Source organism: Bufo bufo, chromosome 2 (assembly GCF_905171765.1).
Source record: "Bufo bufo chromosome 2, aBufBuf1.1, whole genome shotgun sequence".
Lineage (NCBI taxonomy): Eukaryota > Metazoa > Chordata > Amphibia > Anura > Bufonidae > Bufo > Bufo bufo.
Genome location: NC_053390.1, coordinates 740,637,023 through 740,647,175, shown reverse-complemented (window position 1 = coordinate 740,647,175; position 10,153 = coordinate 740,637,023). Strand labels below are relative to the sequence as shown.

The 10,153-nt window shown below is 42.2% G+C and overlaps 1 protein-coding gene across 1 annotated transcript; it reads right to left on the bottom strand.

The window, feature by feature from the left end:
• Positions 1–6,212: 6,212 nt before the first annotated feature.
• On the bottom strand, positions 6,213–8,676 carry LOC120991037. The gene is made up of 10 exons (XM_040419928.1): positions 8,531–8,676; positions 8,374–8,448; positions 8,162–8,245; positions 7,868–7,888; positions 7,457–7,471; positions 7,280–7,363; positions 7,043–7,090; positions 6,648–6,722; positions 6,376–6,476; positions 6,213–6,263 (listed from the first exon to the last, which is right to left on the bottom strand). The coding sequence occupies exons 1-10, from the start codon at positions 8,673–8,675 to the stop codon at positions 6,213–6,215; spliced, it is 699 nt and encodes a 232-aa protein (XP_040275862.1). The 5' UTR covers position 8,676.
• Between the last annotated feature and the right edge of the window lie 1,477 nt (positions 8,677–10,153).

Below are 10,153 nucleotides of genomic sequence, written 5' to 3'. Positions count from 1 at the left end.
AGCGGGATCCTCTGAATCACTCCCTCCAGGAAAACTATGTGACAACGCATCTGCCTTAACGTTTGTAACCCCAGGGCGAAAGGTGACCACAAAATTGAACCTAGTAAAAAAACAGTGACCATCTAGCCTGTCTAGGATTCAGGCACTTAGCAGACTGCAAGTAAGCCAAATTCTTGTGGTAAATATATACCGTAATAGGATGAGTAGCCCCCTCCAACCACCCCCTGAGCGGGGAAATAACCAAACACAGGAAAACAAACAGAAAAAACGACTAGGCCCAAAAGCTAGGGAGAAAAGGGTCACCTCCTAGCAATTCCTAAAAGCTTTCCCTAAACTGCTGTGCCCATGTGCATACCCTTAGGGTGGATATGCACATGCCCTCGTGCCTAAAACCTAAACACCCTGGGCAAACCATAAGCAGCAGGGAAAAGGGAAGAGGCAACCTGTTTCCTCAAAAAGCAATTGTCTCACTAGAGGCCTAGAAAAACACACAAAGCAAAATAAAGGAGAGGACTTATCTTGAGCAGAGCTGGAGAAGACGATCTACCACAAATCAAGAGCTCCCAGTAAAGAACTATAACCCGCACAGGCCACTGGGGGGAAGGAGGGATAAATAGCCTCACTAATAATGAAACCCAGTACACCTGAGGGAAGGGGGATCCAGCTCAAACCCAAATTAAAACAAACAAAGAAGTCAGACATGTGCAGCCAGTCTGACAGATCTCAGCACATTCATAGGGCAAGGCATGACAATTTTGTGTTCACAGAAGCAGAAAAAGATTGTATTCCTTTAAGATTCATTTGGTAAGCTCAGTGACACAGCAGAAACAACAGAAAGCATAGTGTTAATCTGTTGATGCTGGTCAGAAGTCTAGACCAATCACAGCCAGCTTCTCATACAGCAAGAGTTTTCACCAATCACAGCCAGCCTCACAGACAGCCTGTCTAGGAATTCCCCTAGCAGGAGTTGCTGGAATCATAACTCACCAAAGAGACGATCTGAACAGACACACAGTTCCAGTCAGAGTCCAGTTCTATGGGAACAAGAGGCCAAAATAGGTATTTAAAATAGTTATATAATGTTCCTACTGTTAATATTGTGATTAGAACTGTATATTGAACCAGTTATATATATATTTACTTACAGTTCAATCAGTTGCAACCATACAATTGCAAATTCAAATTGCAACCATACAAGTCAATTGCAAATACAAATTGCAAGCATACCAACCAGATTCCATACAAATTGCATACAAACTGCAAACTGCTCATACCAAATCATAAGCAATTGCATTCTGCAAACCAAGTTGAGCAAGCAGAACTATTAGTTAGACCTCAGATATACCTCTCAGAGAGATCATAAAGTGATTAAATAACTTAAAGTGAGAGTACAGACACTCTAGAAAGAAATATATCCACCATTTTATGTTGAATGACAAGATTGAACAGTTGAACCACCATCCTAATCATATTGCCATTTTGTGATATCTTTTCAACATGTGTTATGTACATTGATTATCTGCTACGGAGGCGGCAGTGTTATATGAAGAAAAGTTGAAGATAATAAAGAAGTTATTTCAAGCATTTGATGTGCTCTTTAAACCTACTAATTCCATAGAACGGCGCTAGAGGAATTAGACAGTCTGGTTAGACTAAAAGTCAGAGATACCAAAATTCTTCTAATTCCACAGCACAAAAGGCACTTCATAGTGCTGCGCCTGCCACACCAAGCTCCCTTCCAACACTATCACACCGCGCCGCCGCCGTCCTCACCTCACTAGCAGGCGTGTGGGGCAAGCAGCGTAACGTCAACTCTGCCGCCCAGACGGGACCACTCCCAGCCTGCGCCTGAACAGCACACGGCTCTGCCTCCGCCGGGTCCGCCCCCCTATGTGAATTACTAGCCGCCGGCAGCCCGCAGCCAGGTATTGTAATTCACAGTGCGGAGGCGGCGGCCAGTGAAACAGTCAAGGTGGAATCAGCGGGGGGCACCCGTGAGCACGGAGGTGACAGAACCTCAATTTTGAGGCTTGATTAGGCACTTCTAGTAAGTATTTGGTGGCTGCAAATATGACCTGAAGGTTTTTCAGGTTCGCCTGCCATTAAAGTGAATGGGGGCCGTGAACATTTGATCGTGAACGTGCGTTTGCGAAACGTCCCGCCCAATGTTCGTCCATCACTATTAAAAATATTGAGCCGTTCTGTCACAAAGGGTTAACTGTTTTCTAGCGGTGTTAATTGTACTTTAATTTTCATTTTGTGCAGATCATCTAATAACCCTTATCTCTAAATTACCAAAAGGTCATTCACACCTATTAAAGCCACATTCTTATCAGTAAGATAAGAACTAAGCTTTAATGAGTGTTTATAAGGTCAGAGATCAGAGATAAGGAGCCCATCAGCTCCCTGCCTGACAGAACAGAGAGTAAGTAGTAGAACTCAAAGCTGTGCAGGGAAAACGGCTCTTCATTTTTTATTTAAAACTAATTGAAAAAATGATTTTTAGCTCAAAATGAGCACAATACAATAATACAAAAAAATACTTCCAGAAGTGTACACAGCCATTGACCTGTAAATGTGGGATATGACTGATACTATGACTATAACTGTAGCGATGCATGATACATAGTTGCCTACTGTTCTAAAATTTGACTGGACTGTCCCTGAAGTCCTGGCAAATTGGGCTGACCCAGCCATAAATGGATGGGTAAGTATTAGGACTGCAGCTAACGATTATTTGAATAATCGATTAGTTGTCGATAATTTCATCGATTAATTGGGAAAAAACACCAAAATGACAAAAAAATGGGTTTATATGATTTCACTTGAAAAATTATGTTCAAAGGCCCTGAAGTCCTGGCAAATTGGGCTGACCCAGCCATAAATGGATGGGTAAGTATTAGGACTGCAGCTAACGATTATTTGAATAATCGATTAGTTGTCGATAATTTCATCGATTAATTGGGAAAAAACACCAAAATGACAAAAAAATGGGTTTATATGATTTCACTTGAAAAATTATGTTCAAAGGCCATATTAATACAAATTTAGGAGTTACATAATTATAAAAATTTTGCATTACAATGTAAAAAAGACAAGTTATGGGGGATCTGTGGATGACACTGTTATGGGGATCTGTGGATGGCGCTGTTATGGGGAGGGGGATCTGTGGATGGCACTGTTATGGGGAGGGGGATCTGTGGATGGCAGTGTTATGGGGAGGGGGATCTGTGGATGGCAGTGGTACTGTTATGGGGATCTGTGGATGTTACTGTTATGGGAGGGGGATCTGTGGATGGCACTGTTATGGGGAGGGGGATCAGTGGATGACACTGCTATGGGGGGATCTATGGATGACACTATATAGCATTGTATGCTATATGTGTCATCCACAGATATCCTCCATAACAGTGCCATCCACAGATCCCCTCCCCATAACAGTACCATCTACCGATCCCTCTCCCCATAACAGTACTATCCACAGATCCTCCTCCCATAACAGTACCATCCACAGATCCCCCTCCTCATAGCAGTGCCATCCACAGATCCCCCTCCTCATAGCAGTGCCATCCACAGATCCCCCTCCCCATAGCAGTGCACAGATCCCCCTCCCCATAACAATGCCATCCACAGATCCCCTCAATAACAGTGCCATCCACAGATCCCCTCCATAACAGTGCCATCCACAGATCCCCCTCCCCATAGCAGTACACAGATCCCCCTCCCCATAACAGTGCCATCCACAGATCCCCCTCCCCATAGCAGTACACAGATCCCCCTGCCCATAACAGTGCCATCCACAGATCCCCTCCATAACAGTGCCATCCACAGATCTCCCAATGCACCGGCCACATCAGTATTCAGACTATTCCTTAACTGGCAGTAACTTTTACTTAAACTTTAAATCAGCTCTATGATCTTTATTACCTTACAAATACAATGAAGCTCCAGTAACAGGCAGAGCAGGTGGCGGCGTAACGTCACTCACTCACGTGATGTGCCTGCTCCGCCCACTTTATGAATGAAGCAGGCGGAGCAGGCGCGTCACGTGAGTAAGTGACGTAACGCTGCTGCCCGCTCTGCCTGTTACCGGAGCTTCATTGTAAGTTAGTAAAGATGCGCTGATTTAAAGTTGAAGTAAAAGTTACTGCTAGTTAAGGACTCTGACCGCCCGCTCCCGCCCCGCATAGCAACGAATCGACCAATTATTCGATAACGGGATTCGTTGGTTCATACATGGTTCGTTGGTTCATACATGGTGGTGTCAGCCAATCTGAATAGTTAGACAGAAGATGGGGGGCTCCACCTTTTTCCACCAGCAAAGGTCACACCCTAGGCCCTTTAATCTGAAAGGGTCCAAAAGGTCCATATGTCCCATATAAGTAGACCAGTGCTGTACACCACACATGATAGTTCAAGGCCCTGTTAAGTATTTTACATTGGAGTCCAGGAGTTTGAAGTTAGTCATCTAGATTTAAGGCTCATGCACACGATCGTATGTATTTTGTGATCTGCAAAAAAAAGGAACCAACATGGACAAAAATACGTTCATGTCCATGAGCCCTTAGAGAGGTTTTCTAATAAAGACATGTTTCCGTTCAGTTAAACCATAAGTTATATGACTATAGATCTTGAAACTGGCGCTGGTGACAAGAATAACAAGAAGAGACTCCATCCTCCTGATCTTACTCCGATATAGTCTCTGTAGTTCTTATCTGATATATACGCAGGTAAGGAATGGGAAATGAAATGCTGCAGTCAAGATTTTTTTGTATATTTTTACTTTTTTTTATTTTTTAGGGAAAAAGGGGAGGGAAGAAAAGGGGAAGGGAAGAGAATTTTTAATTTTTTGGGAAACATTTTTTAATTTTTTATTTTTTTATGGAGGGGGATTAGGGAGAGAAAGGGAAGAGAGAAGTAGGGATGGGAAGTTTTTTTAATTTTTTTTTGTTTTTGGGGAAAGGTTAAAATTTTCCGTTTTTTGTTTTTTTTTCCTGGCAGGTGGCAGTACAGGATGGTGCTTGACGGTTCGCCTTCACACTGGCTCTTTTTCCAGAGGCTCTCTAGATTTCATTTTCCTCCAGAACATGCAGATGCTGAAAAAAGAAAATCTATCAGTTATTTGATATTTGCTACTTACATGTCAGCTCTGAGTGAAATGTGTGCACAGATCCTCCAATGTTTTTTCTTACATTAGCTGCTTATCAGTCCACTGACATTATAACATGTCTGGCCTTGTAATATGCGCCAAATTTATCATGAAGCGTTCAGTATTGTGATAAATCTGGAGCATCCAGTGACTGCCTGGACTAAGTGTAATGTGTAATATTTATCTAAAATACTACGCCTGTTCCACAGAGTATCTTATAGATGCTACCTACCATATGCCAGCGATCAGCATGATGGTGACGGAGCCGGCCACAGATATTGCTATGAGGGAAGCATTGTTGTTCTGTAGCTCCTCTAGAAGTGGCGGCTCAGGCGCTGTGATGTCAAGCACATCAGGAAGTGTAGGGCGAGGATGGTATTTTTTTGTCGCCTGTTCCGATTCGCTGATAACTAAATGAAGAAAACAATTACATTAATAGTTAATTCCATGAAGAGAACGATAATGACATTGTAGTGTATCTTATACATGAAAGAACATGAAATATATGTCAGAATATCAGAATCGTCTGCATCATGGAGGCTCAGAAGCACTGTCAAAACCAAAAGTGGCTCCAAAATACAGAAATGGCTAAAATCTTTCCATTATAGGTTTTTTCCTTACAAATACTAATGTAAAATAGCCTCACATTATAGGTGACAATTCAGATTTTCAGAACTAGATCCTTTCTCACTAATTATCACCCACAAGTAGATATGAATCCCGCGTATCTAAGAAATACCACTCAGCATAGTGCCAGTAATAATATGTCCTTACCTGCCACGTTATAGGTGATCTTACTCACTGGCACCTCAGAGTCCAGGATGGTGGTACACGTGTACCGTCCGGAGTCCCCCATCTGTACGCCCTTGATCACAAGATAGGGCTCCCGGGTGATTTTGGGATTGTGTTCACGAGGCTATAGAAAAAATATGGAGAATTATTAGAGCCTCAGATATCACAACTATTTATAATATAATATATGTAATTTACATAGTCATATCATTAAGACAAAAATTTAGAAAATTACTGATGATAATTTGCTGACATGACAGAAAGTCTGATTTTAGACCATATTGAGCAGCCTGGTGATGATATTGGGTAAAAGGACTTTCTGCTAAGTGGTTTTTGAGTAATGAAAGGAATACGTTTGGGAAGCGCTGCCTTAACATTATAATCGTATAACTCAAACTGAACAATCTCCCAATTTTACCATGCATTGTACTTACCAGGGTGAACACGTTGTTATAGGTGTCCTCCAGCCTTGCGTACCATTCAAAAGTACAGTCCAGAACTAGTTCTTCATATTCTGGGATTTTTATATTTATCTCTAGAAAAACAGGAAAATGAAAGAAGATATTATAGAAGTAATTGTGTAGATATTCTGTCCTACATTTAGGGGTTGTCTCAATAACACGTCTCCTTCTATAAGACCTAATAGGAAATACGGCCATCATAGAGGAGACCGATAGTAACTGGTTATATTCTGCTATCTCCTCACCTCCACAGTTTACAGTCTCTGCCAGGTGAGACTTGTGATCTTTACATGGAGAGCAGGACCGTCCAGTTTTCAGATCTGAGAAAAGAAGAAAGAAATGAAATGTGAGCCGAGCATTAAAGACACTTATAATATTAGAATAAATATGATAATCATGTGCTGGTATCTATCACCCCTCTGTCACCTGCACATGGACAGGATACTGTACAGGCTGCCACAAATCACCCTTCTAGCCTGCTTATGGACTGAATCATATTAATGTAAATATCCTCCTGCTTTGGGAAGTCTGGTGTATACCAGTGAATGGTATATTTAGTGTACGGTGAGGATTTGGGGTCCTATATATTTACTAATGTACTATATGAATGTAGATGTAAGAAAATAAACTTCTACTTTACCAAAACATCTGTTGGAGGTGCATAGGCAGCTGCATCTCTCCAAGTAGTCTGTGAAATGAGGAGACATCATATAATAGTCAGCGAGTCCTGTGTAAAGTGCCTATGTAGTGCTGCTCACCTCTGTATAATAGGCACAGTACCCACAGTTTACACACACTAGTGGGAAAGGTCCATTGGCATGCATTATATAGTGTAATTCTAGTTACTCTGGCCTATGATAAAAATCTAATACTGTACCTTGATTTTTTGGAGGGCCCCCGGCGCAGACAACCTTCTCCTCGGCGCAGGTCTGACAGTTGATGTAGGTTTGCACCATTAATCCTGGGGAAATGCACTTGTGTTATAACCGTCCAATCTTATAGATGATAATAATAATAATGACAAGAAGCTGAATCTGGTATAAAATGTACTTACCACAGCTGTCTGCACCTGAGGAATGGAGAAGAAAGAAGACATTACTGACCGTCCTCATTGTCAGACTCAGAAACCTCTAATCTCTGGGTCTCCTTATTATTACATGATGTCAGTGCCTCTGTGTTCGTCACTTTGTTTTCTAGATTTCCATTGACAGAAATCTCTGAGCCGCCCCAGAACGGTCCGGGCCTCTATAGAACGCAGCAGCTCCTAGTGCAAACATTCCTGGCAGCCAATCAGGTGCTGGCTTTCATATGTCCAGTACAGGGTAGGAGATAACAGCAGTGATCTGATTGGTGGCTGTGGGGATCTCTAGTTTGGGTCTACATTACTATTACTACAAGAGGCCTGTGTGTGTGTAATACATTTATATGTCATATTATAGCAGGTGTTATATCTAGAAGAACTCACCTTGTTTATTTGGACACCTCCCTAAAAGTGAGAAATGAAGAAAAGCAGAATTACTAATAGAGAACAATAGAGAACAGAAATCCCCTGTATATGAGGGCTCTATCTATAACCCTGCAATAATACAAAAGAAAACTGCACGCATAGCAATTCCCAGTATAGAACATTTTATTACAATCGCTCCCTCCTGTCACTAGGCTGTAGGGAAAGGAAAACAAGTTGAAAACATCCTCTCTGACAACCTACCAGACACGTAGAAGATAAGTACAATGGTAGACAGAAGAAGATTCCACTTACGTTGGTTTGAGTCCTGGACGATAACCTTGAGCTTTTCTTTGAGTCGCTGGAAATGGAGTCCAATGATGTGAAGAAGCTGGATCTCTAAGATATATAAAGAGGAGAAGAATGAGAGTCCGATCCCCTCATCTATCAGTCTGAGCCCCCAACACACTAATTCCTATTAATAAGAGAAGTAGAATTTCCACCTACGTATAAAATATTGTACTTACCCTTAAAATCTATATCCTGGATGACGTCCACAGATTTTTTATATTCAGACGCAATTTCGGATATAGCATATTTATCTGGAAGGAAAATAATGGTACAATAATTATCTATCTATCTATAGATTATATGAAATGGAGATAATAGTAATAATATAAGTACCCAGTATGCCGACTTCATCCTCAAGGTAGTTCAGGACTTTTTTCTCGGTGACTTTGGCAAACCGCTTGATGTTGACATAGGCTTCTATTGAGTCAATGTCATCGACTTGGCTTTTGATAAAGGTGTTGAATTCTTCCATAGCCATTTTCCCTCTGGAGTCGCATGGTATGCAACAGAGAGACTGTCCGATGAAGACAGATGTTACGAGCAGTAGAAGCCACATGGTCTGGATAGAACCAGACATCTTTAGTAAAATCGCTTCCTGTAGCAAATAATCACTAAGGACGCAAGAGAGCAGAACTATGTCCCACTGAGAAGACAACAGCACTGCACAGGTTACAGCATCAGGCGCCGGTTAAGAGACAAGGTCTTTATGACATCATCAGAATATGCAAATGAGGCTCTGAAACAAGCAATTGGATTGGTGGAAAATTTAATTGTAATAATATCATATGAATATGCAAATTAGGATCCAAAACAAATAAGCCATTGCATTGGTGGAAAATGTAATTATGACATCATCATATGCAAATGATTCTCTGGAACATGAGTTGTTAGAAGGAGTAAATAAGTATGTTCACAAAAATAAACTTTTTTTTAAATATCACAAATAATACATATAATGACATTCTTTACAGAATATACATATCAAACATGGTTCACAGAATGATGTACCCAGGAGCATAGCGGGGGAAGGGGGGGAGGGCTGTTGCAAGTGGGTGCATATGCCCCGGGTGCCGAGGATGGAGGAGGCACCTGGGCGGGCATAGTCTTCTGAACATGTCTCGCATGACATCACAAGAAAGAGGTTTCGGACAGTGGGAGCAGAGCACCAGAGCTGCCTGCTGCAGTGAGTCAGTCTATACGGGATCTGCGCCTCTACCTCTTCTCCTCTCCACTCACTAAAATCATATTTATGGACAGAAACTGCTCTACAGGACAGGAGGTACTAGTCTGCGGCTGCCCCAATGAATGGTTTATGGCTCCAAGACTATGAAGCCTGCCCAGGCTGCCCTGAGACAGTATTCACACTGCTGTCGGCTGTGGGCCTCCTCTTCCTGTTCTGTGGCCCTCAGGCACTGGCACCTTGCCCCTCTAATCCCAGCGTTATCTGTGGTGTAACAGGACTGCAGGTAACAATTACATTATCTGTGCAGACAATGATGACTGTGGTTTTACATAGGACTGCAGGTCATGATACTATATTATCTACAGTATACTCATAAAGCTACATGATTGACAAATACAGTATTTTAACCACCTCCCGTCCACCCGTTGACTATAAACGTCTGGGAGGTGGATCTCTATCTATGAATGGACGTTTCTGAACGTCCATTCAGAGATGGCAGCTGCACGCTAATCGTGCATCTGCAGAGCGGGTTGCCTGCTGTCAGTGAGAGCAGGGCAACCCAGAGAGAAGGCAGGGACAGTTCCCAGGTGTCCCTGCCTTCTAGATCGCTGTATACACAGCGACCACTGGGGTCGGAGAGTGAAGGAGCTGTCAGGTCTTCTACAGATCTCGATCAGCCCTGCACTGAGGCTGTGCAGCGTTGTATAGCGTTGTATAGCGTTCTATAGCGTTGTCAGCCCCAGTTACAGGAGAAATCAATAGTGAAAAAAAAA